Below are 23,639 nucleotides of genomic sequence, written 5' to 3' on the forward strand. Positions count from 1 at the left end.
AATTTCATGTTAGGTATGTTTTTGTTTTTTCAGTCAGGATTTTTCCATATCAACACAATTCAGAAAAAATGTTTTCCCTTCCAAAGAATTCCTGCACCTGCGATGCACCCGTAGACCCCCCTTCTTTTGCACTAATGAAGAAGTAATAGTTCCACCCAACAGAGACACACTCAGTTAAAATTTCAAAAGTTCGATGTAATTATGACAGCTTGCAATAAATTACAATGCATTTTGGTAATATCAGCTCAAAGACATTAAATTACAAAGACATTAAATTACACCATTGATAAATACACAGATAAATATTCAAATTATCACACTCAATGGCAGATACATTTTTCTTTTCTTTTTACGGCTTAGTAGAAATTAATTGCCCGTAAAATTCTTTGTAAATCATACTTTCCAATATAGGACTATTGCATTTCAGATAATTTACTATTTTCAGTAGTAGTAGTGAGATTCAACTCAGTAGGTGCATTAAATTACACGAAACAATGCCTTGTATCACATAACTCAACAGAGAAATATAATTGATCAGTGATAGATAACTACACCAGTACCAGCAGCTTAGCAGTAGATTGTAACCAAAATGTGCTTTGTTTTGAATACTGTGCCGGCAGGGAACTCTTGTGGTTGGCTGGCAGGTCCATTCAAAGTCATATACCACGACAAAAACACAGTGTTCTTCTATTGTTTTGAATATGTCTGCACAAACTATAGGTAACCATAGCAACATCACTTTTTGCTTTGAGCAGATACACCTTATTATGGTCAATGATTACTGACCAACAAACTTGGACAAGTAGCCATGGTACAAGCATGTAGACATCCTTACATTGTACATCTGTGTAAAAGCAGCTGTCACTGTTTTTCTTATCTAATTACCAGGTCAAGCAGTCTACTCTGATCCAGCCTTTATTAGCATGAGGAGAAGGGAGGCCCAAACTTGAAATCTAGGTTATGAACCGTCAGGCATTAGGCCAGAATTGAGCAAAATCCAGTGACTCCACAGAGTACGTGCTGACCTGCTTCGCTTTCCTTCATCGAAAAACATCACTGCATGTTATTCAGCCCAAACATTCAGTGAGTAAAATGTACAGATTTTTGCATGTAGTGTGTTTGTATACATATACATAGATATATATCAATATTGATTTTTTTATTTTTAATGTAACCATGGCAGCAGTTTTTCAAGTGAAGATAGGTCAGTGGTAATCACTGGAACAGAGCTGCACAGGTGAATGTCCCGGTGATGTGTGTTTTTTCTTTTTACTGTCATATTAACTCTCCCAAGCTGTGCGCTCTCAGAAGCCCTGTATATGGCAGTAGGCCTCCAAGCTTGCGAAGAGGATGTAGAGGAACCAGAGTCCGAAGAGGAAGAGCGAAGTGAGGATTTTCGAGATCCGAGGGCCGCCAAGTTCTCCTCCTATGGACGGCCTCCGGCGTAGCATCAGCAACCCCATGGCGAAGAAGGCAAAGATGGTGAAGAGTGTGACGGAGAAGGCCAGTGAGCCAGGGTCAACGCGGAAGACTTTACCTTTGACTTGCCAATATATGGCAGCAATGGACCAGGCCACGCCAATGCCCAAAAACACATTGACCGCGTTGCTTCCTGTCACGTTCCCCACACATGCATCCGCATACTGGTCCTGAGTGGCAGCCACTTTACTCGCAAAGGTATCTGGGAAAAAATGAAGTTAACAAATATTTAAATAAAACGTCTAGAATACTGAATTCAGGAAAAACACAACAACTGCGTATTACTAATGCTTACCAGGAAGTGAAGTCCCCAGTGCTACAAAGACGACCGCGGTGACGGTGTCCCTCAAGCCAACGGTGCAGCCAAAATGAGAAGCTAGGTCTCCAATAATGGCTGTTAAGAAACCAATGACAGAGATCGACACTATGAAGCACGCCCAGCCGTTCCAGTACTCTGTGGGTGGGACACAGGCAAATAGAATCTTCCAGAAAACGCACAATATGTGCATGAAATAGTCGAAGCAGCTGGGCATTCGCTGCTCCTGTCCCTCGTCCTCATCTCCGTCTCCTGTAAACACAGTAATGTTCAATCAAACAAAGCTCATCTTCATAATAACTTTATTTCAAGGAATAGTTTATAATTTTGAACGGAGCTGAGACTTAGACATGCGCATTACCGCCTGTAAAGCTGTCACTTCTCATTTTACCTTAGTTAGTTTTGAATTTCAAAACTGGGAATTTCGTGGTTTGACAAAATGATTGTTATGAAAAAAAAAAAACAAGTGAACCACTAACCTGCACTGACTGTGACCGCTCCAATGAACTGCTCCCTCCACGAGTGAGTGCCAAGCACCACGGCCAGATTGGTGTCCCGCAGGAGTTTGTCCACTGTGTTCTGTAACAACACATGAAGTAATGTGACAGAGGCTTTCATAGCTCATATTATCACACAGGAGCACCTCGATCCACATCTTTACATGAAAAGAGAATTGTCTGCACTAGTTAACCCTTTGGCAGCAGAGAAAGGTAAGTATTAACTTGTTTCATAGGCAAGATCCAAAATAAATATGGCAAAAATAAACATGGCATATTTTGGTAAGCATGCAAACCACTTTATTTCACAATTGACCCAGAACTTCACACACTGCACACATAAATCTACACACATCTAAAATCATGATGCATGTAAAACCTGAAGGAAGTCAAAAAAGGAGAAAGGGTAGATATGAGTGAGCAACATGTAACCAGAGACAAATATCATGTATGTGTAAACATACATGGCCAATAAAGCCGACTCTGATTCTGATTCTGAGTAAAAGATGCTTTTGTAATCAGTAGAGTATAATGAGAGTTTAGTGAGAAACTTAAACAATGTCCTATCAGTCCCATCACACACAGAATGCTGGCAAAAACAGTACCTGGTCTAGAACTCCATTGGGAGTCTGGTGAGTAAAGGGTTGTAAGTCAGTTGAACTGAATGAACTAAAAGACATATACCTAAACAAGAACAGCCCCCGATCCCTGAGGTGCTTTTTATTTCTTAAAGCTTTGAAAAGAAATTACACTCAAATTGTAAAGGTCTGTATGTTAATCTATCTCCTATGGCACATTGAATGCACATAGTGGCATATTTCACAAAGAAACATGAGAGATGCAGGCGTCATAATATGTTAAAACCTGCCTTAAAGCTGCATATTTTCCTTAAATTTTCTTTATAACAACGCAGTGAGCTCAGGATGCATATTTCCAAATGGACCTAACCTGATAACAGCTTTGTATTCATTGTTGTATTCATCAGAGTTTGTCAGTTGGTTTCACTTGTAATGCCCTCTTTTAGCCACTCACACACCTTAAACTCACAGGACTCCTCTATGATGACCTCCAGCCTGCTGTGCTCTCCTAGAGTGGGTTTGCCCATCTCTGAGATCCGTCGGGCCTCCTCCTCCTCGGGGGTAGGGTTGCCTGTCGGCAAACACAGATGCTTAAAACCCAGTGTAATGGCAATGTGTCTAAAATAGTAACTGCAAATGAATAGCAAATGAACACTCCAACAGTGTGAATTTCATTTATATCTACTATGTAATTTGCAAGACCACACACAAATACAAGAAACTAAACTCCAGCCAAGCACTCAAGGGCCCACACCTGAAGACAAAAAATCACCAACGGCACTGCACACACCTTTTTAAAGGTGCTATGTGTAGCATTTTCAGAAAATCTTGTTTTCATAATTGGTTCATTTCTGTTAAAACAGGATGACGAGGAAGCCAAGGGGATTTTGTTTTATCCACACAGCTTTCTGTGGATGCTGGTTATATCTGAACATTGGTTGTTCCGGCACTGGTGCTGCCTGACATCCACATCTACCTTAATTATTATTAGTAGTCACATTACTATTGTTGACAACAGTACTGATTTTGTTATTGTTATTTTATTCTACTGTATCCACTGTTGCTGTTCTAATTAGTTAATATTTTATTCTGCTCTACAATTGTCAATATCTAACTGATTTATATCCAACAAGGACAAACAGTTATACACTACAAACTTAATGAGAGCAATGCTCATCACAAATGAAGAAATAAAGATTTTAGAGCTTCTGACAGGTGACGATGGATTCATACCATGTTGATACTATCGTCTTTTATAGTACACACAAGATGGCAGCAGATTGTGCCAGAAGACCGCTCCAAAGGTAAACTACCAGAATCCCTTAATTCCACTACCAATTATTGACTACCCCCTTCCAGAGGGTGGCCAAGGATATAGTAGGACCCCTCCCAAAGTCCAATAGGGGACACCGTTATATCCTGGTCATCATGGATTATGCCACCCGGTACCTAGAGGCAGTTCCGATACTGCCTCTGGGTACTGCAAATGCTAAAGCAGTTGCGAGAGAATTATTCCTTCTCTTTAGTAGAGTTGGAATTGCAAAGGAAGTCCTAACTGACCAGGGAACCTGCTTCATGTCTCAGGTGATGAGGGAGATGTGCAAGCTGCTGAAGGTGAGCCCTGGTGCGGGAACATATGCACCAAGCCCAACATGCCCAAACCAGGATCTATAACCGTAGAGCTCGACGATGGGAGTTCCAGCCAGGGGAGTTTGTCTGATTCCGACAGTTGAGTGCAAGTTCCTGGCCAAGTGGCATGGACCCTATGAGGTGATCGAGAGGGTGGGTGAGGTAAACTACAAGGTGAGACAACCGGGGAGAAGGAAAACCTGCCAAACTTATCACATCAATCTGTTGAAGAGCTGGCACGCCCCTGAAAGTGTTCCGATAGCTGCACTAACGGTCAAAATCCCAGAACATGTCTCCTCATAGGTACCTCTGGGCCCCCACCTGAGTCCGACCCACCGACAAGACATTGTGGAACTGACCGGGCAGTTTAAAGAGGTGTTTTCAGACCTGCCGGGACGGACCAATGTGATTCAACATGACATAATCACCAAACCCGGAAAAAAGGTGAGGCTCCGACCCTACCGCATCCCAGAGGCAAAAAGGGAGAGTGTTAAAGAAGAGGTGAGACGGATGTTGGAGATGGGTGTTATTGAGGAGTCACGTAGTGTCTGGTCCAGCCCGATTGTTTTGATTCCAAACCCCGATGGCAGCGAGAGATTCTGCAATGATTTTAGAAAATTAAATGAAAAAAGTTGATGAGCTAATCGAGCGATTAGGCCCGGCCCGGTTTGTGTCCACTCTCGACCTCACTAAAGGTTACTGGCAGGTTCCCCTCACAGAAGCTGCCAAGGAGAAGACCGCATTTTCTACCCCGGAAGGCCTGTACCACTATCGAGTCCTACCCTTCGGAGTCCACGGAGCGCCAGCTACGTTCCAAAGAATGATGGACCACGTCCTCCGACCTCATCGGGGGTATGCAGCCGCCTACCTAGATGATATAGTCATTCACAGTCCGGACTGGACTGCCCATATAGGCCACCTGAAAGCAGTCCTGGGAAGCCTACGGGGAGCAGGCCTGACGGCCAACCCCAAAAAGTGCCACCTTGGCCTAGAAGAGGCAGAATACTTTGGCTACACCATTGGGAGGGGCAGTGTAAGATCCCAATCCCGGAAAGTGGAAGCCATCGCCACCTGGCCCAAGCCAGCAACTAAGCGGCAAGTAAAAACATTCCTGGGCCTGGTCGGCTATTATCAGTGCTTTATACCTCACTTTGCCACCATTGCAGTCCCGCTACACGAGATGACAAAAAACAGCCACACCAACCAGGTCCTTTGGAGCACCGAAGCTGAGGAAGCATTTGCAACCCTTCGGAAAGCCTTGTGTACTGAGCCGATCTTAAGCACCCCTAACTTCCGTGACACGTTCGTCGTCCATACAGATGCCTCAGGATCAGGCATTGGAGCAGTGCTGTCCCAGGTTAGAGGAGGAGATGAACACCCAGTGACCTATATCAGCCGTAAGTTACTAAAGCATGAGATGAATTACTCTACTGTAGAAAAGGCACTAACAAAGCTGCGGTATTACCTCATAGGCAGAAAGTTCACCCTAGTAACGGATCACGCACCACTAAGATGGATGTCTACAGCCAAGGACACTAATGCAAGAGCTACACGATGGTTACTGGAATTGCAAAACTTTTAAAACTTTAATTTTTCTGTTGAGCATAGGTCGGGAAAAGCGCATGGAAATGCAGATGCTTTGTCCAGGAGGGAGGAATGCTATTTCGTTGACGCTCCTAGCCCCAACCTGGAGCTGGTGGAGGGGGTGTGTGGTGAACCAGGGGGAGGAACCAAGGACAGGAGGCGGATCTCCAAGCTCCGAATGGGCGAGGTGATATAGGGGATATATTATCCTGTGCAGGTGCTGCAGCCACTGGGAACGTGGCATTGGTCACACCTGCGAGCGATCACTTAATTAGAGGTGGAGGATACATGTAGGAAAGGAGACCGACTCGAGAGGAGAACAGAAGAGACCCAGTAGCAGAGACGAGGTAACGACGGGACTCACTGCTCTTCTCTGCCCTACCCCTCACAGGACGAAGGACCCGCGGAATAAACCGGAGTCACTACCCCCGCCTCGGAGAGCTACTTCTGTTTGAGTTTGGCCTTAATATTAAAGGGACCCTTTTTGTTTTTGCACTTCCTGCCTCCGAGCCGCTTATTTTATGCAGGGAGCTGGCCTCCCTCCCCCTGGGTTGCCACAAGGTGTAAAGAGAAATTCTAAAATCCTTTTTTGCTACAGATAGTGATGTGCAGGGAATCTACTCATTTCAAGCACTGTGTTAACGATCCAATTAATTTGGAAGAACACAGTAACTTGACTCAGGACTAAGGCGTCCTATGCTCATTCACAACCACATTTAAAATTTCACAATAATGTGTTTGTGTTTGAAAATGCTCCACAGTGCACCTTTAAAAATAAATCTACACCCAAACTCTCTTACCCTGGTTAAGCAGCAGTGCTGTGAACAAAATCAGACAGTGGTTCAATACAACACAACAACATTATTCTTAGGGATGTAGAGAGACCTTAGGCGATCTAAAATGAAACTATTATTATCTGTTGAGCGGGTGAACGTGCACAGTGCACCCTCACGCTGCACACAATGATACAAATGATTGTGCATTACAATCCAGTCTGTTGACATCCACTAACAAGCACATATCCAGTTCCTTTTGACACATTGTCAGTGTAATAGGCCACCAAAGGTCACTAAATTCATAATTGGCTGTGTTTCCTGTTCTAAAGGGAAACAGAGACAGCAGTGAATGGCAGCCTGTAATCTTCAGTTACTGACTGTGACGCATGTCGCTGGCGTTCAGGCGCCTGTGTTGCTGTTGTTTTGGTGCCAGATCTCCGCCATCTACTGTGTGTGAGCAAACTATTGTTTTACACAGCGGTACATTATCGTAGCCATGGAAACAGTGACAACACCATTAAAACATCTGACACACTCACCAGAGAGTCCTCGCTTGAGCCATTTGGGGTCCTCAAGCACAATGAAGAAGTTTTCTTGCTTCTCGTACTCCTCCACATTTATAATGCGCACCTGTAAGATCTGACTGTAGATATGTAAGCACACACACAGATATGTATTTTTAAATACCAAATTATAGGAACCATAAGGCATACACATAAAAAAAAATCCTCCCCCTCTTAAACTGTTAAATCACAATCGTAAATTGAAGTGACCTAACAAATGAATGGGAATGGAAATTTGAATAATTTAGCCTTGAACATAACATGGAGCACTTTTGCTTCTCAGTGTGTCAAAGTTGATGAATTTACATATGTAGACGAAATAATGGTCCAAGCTGAAAAATTAAATTCAAATAATAAGACTACACCCGCTAACGCCTCTCTGTTATTGACCCCAAATAACTCTGCAGCATCTATTGATGGGCCTTTTGAATATTTCACTAAACACACAATTAGTCCATGGGTGCAAACACAACTTATATAACCTGAAATTTTAATGGGAAAAGGATCTGTCAGCCTGCACGTTGTGACTAGAGGTTCCCACACCTGATCTATCTTTAGGCATCAAGGTCAATGTGTCCCCTACCATTATGTCAGGGGGGCACCCGCCCCCCCGCCACCACCACCAAAAAGTCTGGAATAACAAAAAAATAAAAAAATCCCACCCACGGCAGTTCCGCCCCACTAATATGTCTGGGTATACCACTACCACCCCCCACCCTCCTTCAAAACTGTTGTCTGATAGGACCCCCTTCACCTGGTTATTTCTTAGTGAGGGTCAGGTGCCTCTTTCCTAAACAAACGAATGGGCCAAAGTACTCCAAATATAATAGTGATTAAGAGGCTGTGTAGCCATACCGCTGGGTGGAAAATAAGTCTTGATTATTGTCACATACATTTGTCTATTATTTGGGAACACGCACTTGTACTGCAAACCCTTTAGATAAATAAAATTCAAAAGTACACGTATAACTAAGTCTTAGTCTATATCCTTACTGGACAAGAATACGTCAATATTCTAAGGAGCTACACATCCATTAGACTGTGTGGCTCCTACACTCACAGCCTCTGGTGGCTGCCTGCGCCTCACCTGGTCTGTTCATTGGTGAACTGCAGCTCCCCTGCGGCATGCTCGTAGTCCACTCCAGCCTTTGCGCTGCCGTCCTCCGTGTGGTACGGCAAGGCGACCGTGCCCCTTGAGCCCGAGTTCCTCACCACGGGGACTGACAGCGTACCGGTGCTCTCGCTCACTCGCAGCACCCGCTGGCCGAAGGTGAAAATGCCGGCGTGATCGTCGTCCAAGATGGTGACAGTGGCGACCATTGGCTCCACTAGTCTACCTTTCGGTGGGGTTCCCGTCCCCTCGGTCGCCCCTTCCTCAAGCCTGAGGTTCTGAAGACGCACAAAAAAATGCTCATCCTCCTCGAAGATGTCATCATCCAGGATACCCACCTGCAAAACATATGGATGTAAGGCCATGCCAGTTGGAATGAGACATACATTACAACATAACTTTCACAGTTACTGTTCCGCAGACACAACCTAGTGGATCTGCTGACAAATGATGTACTGTTTCTATGCTTTGTAAGAAAAGTGCACATCCCTGTGAACACAAGATTTAAAGTGGAGAATATTGTAGATGTTTGTGGAGAAATAAATAATTAATAAGTGTGAATCAACAAAGGATTTCTTTGGTTAAGTCCAACTGAAAGAAAACCCTAAAATATTAGTATATATATATATAATATATATATATATTAGTATATATATATATATATATATATATATATATAAAGGCTCACATTAATCTCTTTGCGGCTCTCCCCTGGCTTGAACACCAGGGTCCCCTCCTTGCCTTCATAGTCGGCCCCAGCATTTGCAGAGCCATTCTCTGTGCAATAGTCCACATAGAAAGTGCTCTGTCCTGTGCCCCCATCGAGGATCACCCCGAGGTTCAGGGAGCCGCAGTTTTCCGTGCACTGGTACTGAGCACTTTCGAAACAAATGTGCGAGCAGGTGGCCTTGTCGGCCTCTTGGCCTGCTGAGCGCCGCGCATGCTCCGCAGCATGTTTCTTTAGTATGTTTCCGGCGCCGATCATCAAACGCGTAGCCTGGACCCGATAGAAGGCGCGGCTCTTCTTCTGGTGGACGAGGGCAGAGTAGTTGGCCATCTCAATCAGCTGGTCCAGGTCTTTGTCCGGGTGTTTCTCCTTCAGGTCTTTCAGGATGCGGACCACCTATCCGGCAAGAGGAAACCTTATTCATTTAGATATAAATCTGGCACAAATGAAAATAAGATATTAATTTAAAAAAAGGATATGGTGGGATTCAACAGCAAAGTATGGGCATTTGATGCCAAAAAACCTTTATGAAATCTAACTTAAATACTGCATACGTAACTGTAAATGTGTTGTCTACTCCTCAGCGTCCAACTGATCAACTTCCTGCTGTTAAGACTCACGCTGTCTGCAGTTGTGCCCTTTAAGTATTCTGTTGGAATGAACGTACTATCCCCATGAAAATGACATTCTACATTACCGTAGGTAGCTTGAAAGTTAAAGTAAAAGTAAAGTAAAAATACTATCCACCGATGGGCCTGAGGAAGAAGTTCAACCTGCCAAAGACAATGACGGTGCACTTCTACACTACCATCGTTGAGTCAAATCTCTCCTCTTCTATCACCCTCTGGTGGCTGGCTGGCTGATTGGCTTAATTGTATGTCACTGATTTTTTTAAATTTAATTAGCAATTAAAGTGCTTTTTAGACCCGCCTTCTGTGGGCAAACTACAGGTTGCCCCTTGCGCAGCCAGAACATGCATGAAAGGAGGACGTGCGTACGGCAGGCAGGGACGCGCAGGAGAAGCATAAATAGGTCTTACCTCATCTTCACCGCCCGTCTGCACAGAGACGGTCACACTGGATGGTGTTCCAGGGCACGCAGCGGCGTCCGACAACTTCCCGTCCATGATGACGTCAATGCCTTTGGGTGCGAGGTCACCTTCCATTTCCACCACGATGCCGTGCCTCTTGTCGGCGCGGTAACGCTTGTGCATGTACTTGTAGAAGAGCATGCGACGATCAGCGACCCAAGCCAAGATCACGCACACCGGAAAATAAAGCAGCGTCACTGCGGCCTCCCACACCTGGCCATGCAGTCAATGTGAATGTTAGATGATTCACACACTTTATTAGCAACACATGTGTATATAGTTATGAGAAACACACCTCTACAATCCCAGGTGAGATGACGGCCAATATGAGGTAGAGCCAGATGTACGCGAAAATACTCCAGAAAGCCGTGATGAAGAATACTCGCAGGTGTTTGATCTTGCGAGACTCTCCGTTAGGAATCACCCAAACACACAGACCGATGATCACAAACATGTTGAAGGCGGCGCTGCCTACTATGGTGCCCGGGCCAAGCTCCCCTGCATTAAACTCATGCCCAACAACCTTGAGGGGCAAAATAGAGCCAAGAATAGAGATAATATATTTAGAAGTTGACATAAATCCATGTATAAATATGATTTTTTGTTTTTGTTTTATTTATATATTTATATATATTTAAAAACAACAGGTATATGAAAGGTTAAAGGGATTTGGGAAGTGCCTGGTATACCTCAATGACAGACAGCAGGATCTCAGGCGCAGAGGATCCGAGGGCCATAAGCGTGAGGTTGGACACCGTCTCGTTCCAGATTCTCACAGTGGTTACCGTTGTTTCACCATTGGGTTTGGTGATGGTCACCTCTTTCTCCTACAAGCGAAGATGTTTGGGAAGATGTCAAAGATGCAGCTACCACTGGACTGAATATATATACCGTGTTACAAAACAAATCCATATTGGGCAGTTTGTAGAATGTTGAAGATTTATTAAGGAGCTTTTGTAAATAAGCAAGCTTTATACTCCATATCCGATCCGAATGGAGACGAATACAACCACATTGAGTAACCCAAGATTCTTTGGGCAATGGAAGGCAAGGCGAATATTTGTTTAGCACATTTCAACAACAAGGCAAATTCTGCATTGTATCTCCTACAAATATGCAGTTTATCAATACCTGAGAGGTGATGACTTCTATGGAAGCCATGAAGCGATCTGCGATGATGGACACACCCAGGAAGATGTACATGAGACAGAGGAAGTAGATAAGAGCTCTGCCCGACTGCTCTGCGAGCGGCGGATTTAGAGGCAACCACACCGGCAGCAGAATGCCGGGTTTGCACACCACAACGCCTGGACAGGTCCGCTTGCCGGACCCGGTGGCGTTAGCGGAGGACTGGGGTTGCTCAGGGGTGGATGCTCGCTCCAGGACCTGCGGTGTGATGGATGTGCAGGGCTGGGCAAGGAGGAGGAGGGCGTGGAGGAGAAAAAGGAGCGGGGAGAGGTGAACCGGCAGATGTCCCATGATGTCTCTAAGTCAGGAGGGGCCTGTGTGGGAGGAGTCACCGGCTGGGTAAGAGGACTGGGGGAACAGAGGAATGCACATTATAATGGGAAAGAAACGGGATGTGCGCCTTGTAAAGGGGTCAGGGTGCAAAAAAATTCCAAAACTTATTTACAGTACAAATAGACATTGATCCATGTCCTGATCATCTGTGACAAGAAGCTTGTAACCACTCTTTGAATTGCAATTATAGGGCAGAATAATCATTCACGGCTGTTTTTCCGTCAATCGGTGCGTCGTTCCAACGCTCAAATATCTCTACAACTATCGGATAGGTTGCCATGAGTTTTGGTCCAGACAATGTTTTTCTCCTCAGGATGTATTGTTGTCAATTTAATGATCCTCTGATGAGCACCATCATCATCTTTAGTTTATCTTTTATTAGAAATCCAATTTTAACTGCGCTTCGTACCCAGTGCTTATTAGCAAACGTTTTTGAGTTTTTTAAACATTATATTGTGCATTGTGTGAAATGCACCAAGGACATTGATTGGTGCTGTAAAACATCTATCCTACATAAAGCAACTTGTCTTCCTCCTGTAAGACTGACACCTAAACCAGCTGCAAAGTGTGGTGAGTCGTTTGAGGATAAAATCAGCATTGTTAATAGTTGGCAAAACCTGCACGCTTATCCTATGTAATACCAAGCGAGTAATCATTGACCACAGGCCGGCTAATACACACAGCCATGCATACTGTTTCAGTAACGCCATTTATCAAGGAAGTTGCTTGTTTTTACCACAGCCACCAACTCAAGGCTCGTTTATAGCAATTAAAAGTAAACTGACCCAGCAGAGTAATCTTAACAGTGTATCAAAATGACCCCTGAGAAACTAAAACCGGGTTGTTAAGCGGTGCAGCTTCCATTGTTACCATTCTCTGGCTCTAATCACTGAACTCTGGTGGTGAGAATGATTAAGTCTTTTGGCTCATGCAGCTTTTTTTCTCTGTGAGACTGTTATCTGAAAACAAATTTTATGCAAACTCGGTAATATTCTACTGTACCAATTATAATTACATATTGTTCTATTCTAACTACTTGCCTTTGTTTATTTCAAATGTATTACATTACTGATTTGGTTAATTCTAACGTTTCCCTGTCCTGTTTGACACCCATTGCTGGTAAGTTACATGAGTAAGCCTTATGTGTGCCACTATAACTTATTTATTGGCTGCTTTGGGTCATAATTCATGGCAATATTATGCAGTATTGTACTGCTCAAAAACAAATCTTTGTTTATTAGTTTTAACTCATTTCAAGCTATGATGCAGTAATTTGACTTTGGAAGAGCACTTAATTACAAACCCTGATCAAGGGACCAGCTGTGTCTGTGTCACCCAAACTCAGAATGTTAATGCACATATTTATTAAGTGTCATATTGCTTTTGTGTCATAACAGTTTTAAAGCATCTCTAATGCACATCTTAGATTAAATACAGGCTTAATAATAATGTTACAGCACGCACATCAGCGTAGCAGGTGCGTGTTATTGGCAGCAGGCAGTTTAAAGCATGTGAGGATGTACGGGTGTGAGTGGGGCAGGGGGGCAGAAAGCTTTCAGTCCCTCCGCCTCCCTCCACTCCCCCTGCACAGGTGACACTGTGTGATTGTCCAGCGTGAGTTGAAAACAGATACCGGGGTGCTGCATCTTTGATGCTGCCGAGCTCTGCCAGCTCATTATGGAGTTGTGATTCAGAAACACAGCCCAAAGGGCCCGCCGCATCGCATTTCACTTTCCAAGGCCTGCTATGGTTACCGCGACCTCAGACAGAGGGCCACCTTACACCAACAAGTACTGGTAGTTGTGTGTGTCTTTGTGTGTGTGTGCAAGCTCCCCAAAAATAACTTGCTCAACGCTTATATTTGGACAATAGTAGCACAATAATAGACAAATTACAAGTACTCAAAACACAAAACCTGAGCAGAGAGCATTTGTTAAGTAAGTGCATTTTTATTGTTTTTACGACCCACAGGAAATGCACCATTACCACAAGTATCCTGTACTGTGTGGCCTTCCAGCCCAAAAAGTACATGTATAATGTTCGAGGTACCTGCAAAAAGCAGCTAAGCCTCGCAGGGAAATATATGAGTGCATGATGATCCAGGGCGGGGGCAGTGCTGGATGCATTATTGATTGATGCATTTACCTAAATATAGCAGATATCTCTTCCTTTCACGCCACCTACGAGCAGCTGTGTAAACATTCTTTGGGCGAGGAGTTCACCAGCCAAACATTATGGGAATACTTCTTAAGAAATTATAATAGTAAATTAGATTATTGTTGCTCACTGCCCTTATCAAAATGCATCAGAGCTTTTGTCTTGGGTGACACTGATTCAGGAGCAGTTGTTTGATTTGTAACCACGGCGATACATGTTCATGTTAAAGTTGGCAATGGCTAACAAGTTCAAGGTCCTCTTTCAAGCCTCTCTCATGCCTGGGAGAAGGGGGTCCAGGGGTGTCGATGGGTCTGCGTTCTCCTTGTCCTCTGAGCGCAGGGTGAGCCGGCTGACAGCTCATCTCGCCTTACTGCTTCTGACACGTCCAGTATCCATCAGCACCAGCGGTAAGTGATTGTTTGGGGTTATTTTACATGTGCAGGAGGGCCAACTTAAAAAGGGGGGTTAGCACCTTAATCAGTTTAATTCCTGCACCCTGACGGTGGGGTACTGTCAGGTGGCCGAGGCTCTGTATCACAAGCAAAAGGGTGCAAGGGACAGGCAGATATGATTAACTGAAGCATTAATGATGGGACATTCATTAACAAAAACTACTGCTCCAGATGTTTTCCAAGAATATTGCCTTAACTGCAAGAGTTAAGGCTCCCACAAGGTGTTGGGTTCCCTGGTTCACAGATTATTTATCCATTACAAACAAGCTGGTCTCACATAGTCAGACCTCAGACTGAGTACTGTGAAAAAAGTGGATGACATCCATTTTTTGTGCTCGATGTAGTCTTAAAGCCTTTGAGTCTTCATATGGGCCATTGACCAATCATCACATTTATCTAATGTGGTGCAAAGACCCGTCCAGTGGTGCCAGAAGAGAATACCATTTCTTATTTTTAATGGCAATGGCATCCAACATCCTACATCCGATGATTCAGACTACAGTCAAGCGGGTACCGTGTAATGAATTGCACAATAAATACAGTATAACAGTGTTTCCCCTACCATTATATTGGGGGGGGGCTGCTCCTCAGAGGCCTTCAGGAAAGTCTTATAGGTTTCATTGTCTTTATAGTGGCAGATCAAAACACAATTTAAGGTTACCTTTCCTATAGAACCGGTTTATACGTGTTTACATGTGCATTCAGATACAGGGACCTGAAACGTGAGTTAACACACACACACGCACCGTCGTTCTCCATCACCAATACATCAGAAACAGGAAGAAACTGCAGCTTGAACATGATAAATGATATGAAATGATAAATATACTCTTTCTAGCATGTCAGCTCTATGCACAGGAAGTGACCAGACCAGTGATCATCATGTATCACTTTCACAGAGAGCCCACCCAGGCCTGTGTTCCCACCTCAACTTGAACACTGAGTCAGCGAGTAAAGGCAACATCCAATATTCACCCTCCTTTAAGCTGTGACCGTCTGAAGAATACACCTGGCTCTTTATCTGCTAATCAGTCCACTGTGTAACAGCTAGGCGCTCACATGGTGTGCTCTGGACTAATGAGAGCATTTTAACTGAATACAGCTGCATGAAGGTTAATGAGAGCAGCGCCTAAAACCGGAACATTCATGGTGAACAATGTCAAAAGAGCATGTAGAGTTCTCTATTTGAGTCAGAGTTAAAGAATTGTTCACCTTCAGTTCTGTTATACTTCTTCTAATGTAAACAGCTAATTCTTTTTTCTGTTACGGAGATAAACAATAACGTGATACCTTTAATCATAGTCCTTGAAATATGCATTTGTAAGCAGCACGGTCATGGACATTATCATGTACATATCAGTGTAACCAAAAAGGTTTGATGATCACACCGGGTTTGTCAGCGAGGTACGGCTGAGATGAATTAAACTAGCTACAGTCCTGGTGTAATCAAACTAGTCTGATCTTATTATTTGAGAAAACTAATTTGCTGGACTTGCAGCTCCAAGCAATTCTCTCTTTGATTTTGAGCAATACAGTATGAAACACATCCCCTACTGCAGAATAACGTCTGTTCAAGTTACACAAACACACACCTTTGCTGTCCAAGTAAAGAAAGGAAGGAGATCCACCCCTAAATAAGTAACATAGGCTTTGGCTCACTGCAATGGGCCTATCAATGAACACCGATGGATCCGAGTGTCAGACAATCCAACTGGGATACGGATGCACAGATAAACAGACGGACAGATACAGTCGGGCTAAACCACTATGAGGCATTAAAGGTATCTAAAGGTATGGAGGCTGAATTGTAAAGGTGGTTCTCACGTTTTACCACCCAACGCTAGATTGTGTTAACATCACCGGATGTCACACGGTTGAAACAGAGGAGGATGGTGATCAATATCAACCTTTTCAAATGAACAATTAGAGAGAGTTCTACGCATATTACGCACTAAATCCTAAACAAACACTGGGTTCGTTAAAGAGTTATCAAGTTAACCGACTGTTTTTCCACAGAGCAGTTCCTGCAAATGTTTGAACAAGTTACATTAGTCACTGGACTGAATTTTAAATGTACTTCTATTTTGACAGAGGGAAAGAGTGGGTCCGGAAGTTGTTCACATCAGATTACACATTTAACAGCTGGATCCTCACAGGAACGCGAGATGGCTTCACTTTCCATGACTGTGTTATTCAAGACATGAGGAGAGTTGGACGACTCCCCTGCTACAACTACAGTAACCATTCAAACAAGTTCAATGGAATGTCTTAATCTATGAAGTGCTGCTGGTTCCCTTCACCCCAACTTACGGTAGCTCTGTCTAAAAAAACATTCCTTGCTACACACAGCTGGTTCCAAAATGACATTTTCTGCAGTGTAAAAGTCCCATTCCGTCTGAGCAGCAAAGGCAGCGGTTCAGAATCCCTGGACCTCTGCCATGGACTCGCTCTACTGGTGGAACACAAATATTTGATATATGAAAAAGTCAACCCCGATTACATGAATTCTTGAAGAAAACTTTAGCTCTTTAGGAAAACACTTGATGGATTAAACTCCACAGGTTGCGGGAGAATCTGTTAATATAGGTTGCCGTTTACTTCAGTTATACAAGACTTTTCTCTTGTTGTAAAAACAGGATGTTAAGTTGTGATTCTTGTTTGCTCCCAAATTGTATGTTTGCCTTATATTTATATTCTATATAAATAAAGTTTAGATCTGGCTCTAGAGACATTTGCAAATCACTCTCAGTTCTTCGTCGTATTTATGTGCTGAGTCACTTGGTACCGAGACAAACTGCAGGGGCTCAATCAGCACCAGCAGTGGGACGAATTGTTTTGTTGAGAAGCCACAGTCTCTGCTCCCCATTGGCAAAATGAACATATATCTGGAGGGCAGCAATGCGAGCTCGGCGGGACCTCACTGCACGGCGGGGTGTTCCACGCTGTTCAGATCCTCAAGAACCGGGATCCACGTTTCAAGTTTCACCGCCGTCATTTCTCTGACTGGTTCATGGGTCATGTTCAATACCTACTTAAATGAAATTCTCTTTGGGAAATTGTTTAAAGCGCCTACTTCACTCTCCAAAAAAAATCCCTGGCTCATGTATTACATTACATTTTACATTACCGGTAATTTAGCTGACGCTTTTATCCAAAGCGACTTACATTGTATTTTTAATAATATTGATGTTTTCAACATCAATAATACAGGTATTATATACCAATATATGAATATGCAGTTAAATGCATACCTCCATTACCTTAGTACTGTGATTGTATCACTGTATAACACACAGTGACTCAATACTACATCCCTTCATGGTCATATCATATCACCATACTATAACATTCAAGTCGGATTCCAGGTGAAGCATTAATAAGGTACTATCGAATGGGATGGGATATCGAAGTAACTTAGGGAGTTTGACGACCCTCTTCTTCTCTAATCACTTTGACTCTCAGGTAAATAGTCCATTGGACATCTCCAAGCCATTCTCAGCTCTTGTTTCTCCCCCTTGTGTAATACGGCCTCCACTTTCTTTTCCCTATGGTTTCACCAGTAGCGCACCCAGTGCTGTGCTCACTGTAAGGGAAACAGAAAGGCTGCATGGGACCGGAAGGTGAGGCGGACAGGAAAGGGTCCGGTAGACAAACAACTGACAGCCAGCAGACAGCAGCTCCTGGGGTTTCCATCACCTGAGACGCCATGCCCCGGCCTCTGGCAGCCCTGTTACCCTAGAAGGAACAGCATTTTCTAATTCAGCTGCAACCAAGACAGGTACAACGGCCTATGCAATATTTAGGGTACAGTCAGAAACATCAGAGAAACAGGCACACGTACGGCGGACTTCCAGGAGCTGGTATGAATATATGCTGTCAATCGTGCTGTACAAACAGTGCTGGTTGCCACAACTTGACCCCAGTGAGCAATCACTAATCTTTGAGTTATCCGCTCATGTGACTTATTATGTAGAAAATCTCAACTTATTACCCGGTCTAAAGTAACATATTGTTCAGCAGATAATGGTGGAGTGACCTGAATATCGATGGAAAATGAAAGACTAAATTACAAGTCAACCGTTTCCGTTAGAAACCTTTTTCTGGGGCCTGTTATTCTTCGCAACAACCGCTTGGAATTCAGAGCACCAATCTGGTTTGGACCAAAAAAAATATGCAGAGGCAGCCGGCGGGCCTGAACTACACAATAGACCAGGGGGTCAGTGAAAACAAAACAGATCCCCTGGGCACTGACTCTCCTCTCACTCCGACACACACACATTCCCAGTGAGGCAGATAACTGCTATGAACATGTACACTCCATCTCCAGCGTTACAATCCTTAAACAATGTAGTAAAGCCAGAAAGGAAACAAATCTGTGACTGACAGTTACAGTAAATAGATTATTGCGCCGGTCCTATTAGATGTTGTCAGAAGCTTTCGGCCTTCATAAGTCCTTCCAGTAGCATACATCAATAAGAAAGTGAGGTGCAGTAATCTAATTCGCTCAGGGTAAGAGAGACCCATCCATAGGTCTTGTCTTTCCTCAATCACGTGGATGAAAAAGCTTTAATCAGGAGAATCGGGTCCGAGAGAAACACGAGGTGTAGCCTTTTGTCCTGCGGCACCTGCCCCGGCGCGGTATAGCATTGGTTTATTCAAGCTGTCACATATGGGGGGGGGCGTCCTGTACCTGTACTGCCGTCCTCGTGGTTAGATACCACCTACAAATGCAAAAACTGTAAAACAACGTGGAAATAGGGTTGCAACCAACACGGTGTCACTATGGACGAATATGCAGATTATTGGGGCATTTTCTTTATAAAATTGGCAAATAATTGTCTGCAAGTCCCAAGGCTAATTCATCACAAGCCCAAGGACACTTATTACAATGGCCCAAAAAATGTAACAACGTGCAATTTACAATAATATTTCATAATAGAAAAACATATAAAAACATAAGAAAAAATACTCACACGTATAGCTGGTCACAGCAAATGTTTCTGTTTTTGGTTAAAAAGTGAGGAGTAATATGTTTTTTTAATCGCCGCTGATGAAATGTAGATGAATGAATGAATCATCCTTTGGCGATCTAATAAACATAAATAAAATAAATTCTGTGTATAATCTTGTCATAATATCCAGTCTTTTGCTTTTTCAAAAACGATGAAATCATCGCAAACACAGCCTGTTCATAGTGTTATTGTCCTGTTCTGCACTGCTGCAATGACACAGAGTTAAACGGGACCTGTTATTAAATAACTAAATATAAATGTCAGATTTTTTCATAACATATCAAGTGTAGCAGAATCAGAATTAACTTTATTGGACAGATTTTTGGAATTTGACTCCGGTTTTCTCTTTGGTATCAACATATAGTACATGCACAGGTTAGTGATGTGAAAAAAACACAAAAGACTGACCACAATGCATTGAAATTTGGAATGATTTAACGCCCCCTGTCTCACACGGTCGTGGACACAAGAGACGGGCTAGCGGACTGCTGGATGTGTGGAGCCAATCATCTAAACTTAACAATGCTTTTATGTGAGTTAAATGTCAGCTCTGAAGTTCATCCCTCATCAGGGAGGAAAGAACAGTGGTCATTGAAACTAAGGCTTAATAATAAAACATTAATCAATGAGACCTTTAAGTGTCCAGCATGTGCTGTGCACAATATCGATCCTTACTTGAATTTGAAAAGTGGGAATCAGGTTCAAATCCATTCCTTCAAGTAGAAGAGGAGCAGAACTGCTGCTAATAACCAACCGCCCTGCTGGTGCAGCTTCAGGCAGGTTGAGGTCTTTCCTGCTGCTGCAGGGTAGATAGGTAGGGTACCTTAAGTATTACAGCATCAACTAAATGTGGCACAATGAATACAAAAATGAATTGTATTGTTTTGATCCAGGGGTGGATGTATAAATGTAAACACTATGGGCTAAAATATGGTTGGATTAGGTCCAAAACTTGTTTTAACCATGTGGTATTTAGAAAATAAATTGTACTCAAGTTTAGAAGACGTTTATATGTCATTGTACGACAGGGTTTTACAAAGAAATTTAAATTGTCATCCCAATTTGCTACAAAGAAAAGTAACAACAAAAACGGTATTACATGAAAGTGGAGGACGAGGGATGAAGTCTGGCAGATTCTCATTGTTATGGATTAACTAAAAAGTAGAATTGGGTATTTTTGTTTTACCGATTACTTCAGATACGATTCATTGAGAAAATAAATATTGTCATCTGGGGGGTCCGAGTCAATTGCTACCAATTGTCTCCATAAAGAACTTTAAAGACTATGCAATTTTAATGAAGTGCACATGATGAATTTACCCTTTTAATATCAATCAGAACTACGGAGAGTTGGCGAGGGCGTAGCCTTCAGAAAGTCCCCCAAAATGCCAGTTTATCCGCCCTGTCCTCCCGGTCGCCCTTCGTCTCTTACCTTCTGGTTCTATGGCGCAACTCCGCCGGAGTCTGGCATCACTTCTGGAAGTCTTGAAACTCGCGCCCGGTAAAACTATCCGCGTGTCGACACGCCGCTGAACACACACGAGTGAACTTTCCCCGTTAACTCACGGTGCAGTTGGCGAACTACCGGCGGTGATGCTGCGCAACCGCGCCTGTAAGGATGACGTGTTGCGTTCACGGCCTCCTCCAAAGTTCAAGCTTCGGAGCACATGGCGCAGTGACGGAAGTTACAAACTGTTTGTTTCGGACTCCTTGTGGAGGTTTATTCATTGTTGTTCATCATTGATTTGCGTGGGCACGTCCTTGTGTCTGCATTGTATGCTGTTCTTTGTTATTTGTATACCTGCTTGGTGGCTCTTTTACATATATATATGCTGTATAAATATCTGTCTATTATTATCAATCAACCAAGATGTGTTCGATTTAAGGCACATTTAGGCGATTTAGGCACAATCTAGTGTTGGGTTTTGAAGGTATACAGAAAATAGAGTCGGTCAGAATTCTGATTCTGATTTTAAATGTTTTCACTATATATTATATAAAATATGTATTGACTCTCTTTCTTATCCTCTGTGTGGCCCTATAATGCTATTGTGGTGTGGTTTCTTATTGACATTTGTGAAATTGTACATTTCCAACTGTTTTCAAATGTGTGGGGGAGCTTCACAAGGAGTGGACTGAGGCTTGAGTTACTGCATCAAGAGCCACCACATACAGACGGGTCCTGGACATGGGCTTCAAATGTCGTATTCCTCTTGTCAAGCCGCTCCTGAACAACAAACAACGTCAGAAGCGTCTTACTGGGCTAAAGAAAAAAAAACTGGTCTGTTGCTCAGTGGTTCAAAGTCCTCTTTTCTGATGAGAGCAAATTTTGCATCTCATTTGGAAACCAAGGTCCCAGAGTCTGGAGGAAGAATGGAGAGGCACACAATCCAAGATGCTTGAAGTCTAGTGTGAAGTTTCCAAAGTCTGTGTTGGTTTGGGGAGCCATGTCATCGGCTGGTGTTGGTCCACTGTGCTTTATTAAATCAACGCAGCCGTCTACCAGGACGTTTTAGAGCACTTCATGCTTCCTTCAGCAGACAAGCTTTATGGAGATGCTGCTCATCTTCCAGCATGACTTGGCACCTGCCCACACTGCCAAAAGTACCAAAACCTGGTTCAATGACCATGGTATTACTGTGCTTGATTGGCCAGCAAACTTGCCTGACCTGAACCCCATAGAGAATCTATGGGGCATTGCCAAGAGAAAGATGAGAGACATGAGACCAAACAATGCAGAAGAGCTGAAGGCCGCTATTGAAGCATCTTGGTCTTCCATAACACCTCAGCAGTGCCACAGGCTGAGCATCCATGCCACACCGCATTGAGGCAGTAATTAATGCAAAAGGGGCCCAAACCAAGTACTGAGTACATTGTACTTTTCAGAGGGCTGACATTTCTGTATTTAAAATCTTTTTTTTTATTGATTTCGTGTAATATTCTAATTTCCTGAGATTTTGAATTTGGGGTTTTCATAAACTGTAAGCCATAATCATCAAAATTATATAAAATAAAGGCTTGAAATATCTCACTTTGCATGTAATGAGTCTATATAATATATTAGTTTCACCTTTTAAGTTGAATTACTGAAATAAATGAACTCTGGCACGATGTTCTAATTTTTTGAGTTTCACCTGTATTTGGTTTCAAGTACGCACACTCTAAAAAATGTCACCGTAAATTAACAGTATTTTACTGGCAGCAAGGACGCCAGGAATTTACCGTTATTTTACGATATAATACCATAAAAGGGATTACTGTATGTTACCGTAAACTTGAACCAATTTTACTGTGAATTAGGTGCAATTTACTGGCAGTCGACGCTAGTAACTTACTGTTTTATTTATAGTGTCTACCGTAATATATGGTATGTTGTCGTATATTGGATTACAGTTACCATACAATTACTGTTTTTGTGTTATGAATGCCAGAATGTTACCTTTTACTTATAACCGTATACTTTGCATTTAATTTCCCACAAATTAAAGAAAGACAACCAAACTCATTTTGGTCATAGGGGTTGGAGTTCATTAGATGCCTTTAAGACAAAAATGTTAAACATTTGTAACCAAGAACAAAACATAAAATAGGCCGCATGTATACAATAATAAAAAAATGAATCATAAAATCATTAGGAACAAGGTAAACTAACTGCAACATTACGTATGGAACACGTTCAATTGACCGTGGTAAACGGCTGGCGTCCGTAATCCAGTAAATACTGAACCAGAAGGTAAGAGATGTAATTCTGTAAAACAAACCAAAATAAAATATTTAGAAACACTGTCATTGGTAAAATATTAAAATTACAAAGATGAGGAAGACAACAAGATGTAAGGAAGGAGAAAGTTAATCATGCTAGGCAAATAACACTTACCAACGTTACTTGGAGAGACGAGGCAATAAGAAACTCCTCCGATGTTGAACTGCACAGGTGTTCCGGATGAACTGAGATTACGCGTTTGATGTCACGTTCAGGGTCACGATTAACACTCAAATGACTTTTAGGCAATGAACACTTTGAATAATACAAATATTTATAATCTATAAATCTATAAAGCGGTTTGAATCCTGGCTGCTCCCTGTGCCCAGTTGAAGTGTCCCTGAGCAAGACACCTAACTCCCAATTACTCCACATAAAATTATG

General features: G+C 42.9%; 1 protein-coding gene across 4 annotated transcripts; it reads right to left on the bottom strand.

Moving 5' to 3' along the window:
• Positions 1-174: 174 nt before the first annotated feature.
• On the bottom strand, positions 175-21,106 carry slc8a2a (solute carrier family 8 member 2a). 4 transcript variants are annotated; one of them, XM_040183060.2, is made up of 13 exons: positions 20,925-21,106; positions 11,482-11,886; positions 11,040-11,177; positions 10,646-10,873; positions 10,300-10,563; positions 9,222-9,656; positions 8,510-8,871; positions 7,399-7,502; positions 6,884-6,901; positions 3,329-3,441; positions 2,275-2,374; positions 1,775-2,047; positions 175-1,681 (listed from the first exon to the last, which is right to left on the bottom strand). In XM_040183060.2, exons 2-13 carry the CDS (start codon positions 11,827-11,829, stop codon positions 1,305-1,307), a joined length of 2,760 nt encoding a protein of 919 aa, XP_040038994.1. In that variant the 5' UTR covers positions 11,830-11,886; positions 20,925-21,106; the 3' UTR covers positions 175-1,304. The 4 variants fall into 4 exon arrangements, with proteins under 4 accessions (XP_040038994.1, XP_077962624.1, XP_077962623.1 ...); XM_078106498.1 differs by lacking the exon at positions 6,884-6,901 and adding an exon at positions 20,168-20,291; XM_078106497.1 differs by lacking the exon at positions 20,925-21,106 and adding an exon at positions 20,168-20,293.
• Between the last annotated feature and the right edge of the window lie 2,533 nt (positions 21,107-23,639).

This window comes from Gasterosteus aculeatus, chromosome 7 (genome assembly GCF_964276395.1).
Source record: "Gasterosteus aculeatus chromosome 7, fGasAcu3.hap1.1, whole genome shotgun sequence".
Classification (NCBI taxonomy): Eukaryota; Metazoa; Chordata; class Actinopteri; order Perciformes; family Gasterosteidae; genus Gasterosteus; species Gasterosteus aculeatus.

What these genes read in the sequence shown, in the direction of transcription:
- slc8a2a (XM_040183060.2), bottom strand. Translation starts at nt 11,829, where the DNA reads ATGGGACATCTGCCGGTTCACCTCTCCCCGCTCCTTTTTCTCCTCCAC. An exon ending in TCCTGCTGTCTGTCATTGAG is followed by an intron (nt 10,874 to 11,039) that starts GTATACCAGGCA and finishes TTGCCCCTCAAG; the next exon opens with GTTGTTGGGCATGAGTTTAA. An exon ending in AGAGCCGCAAAGAGATTAAT is followed by an intron (nt 8,872 to 9,221) that starts GTGAGCCTTTAT and finishes TATGTTTTGCAG; the next exon opens with GTGGGTATCCTGGATGATGA.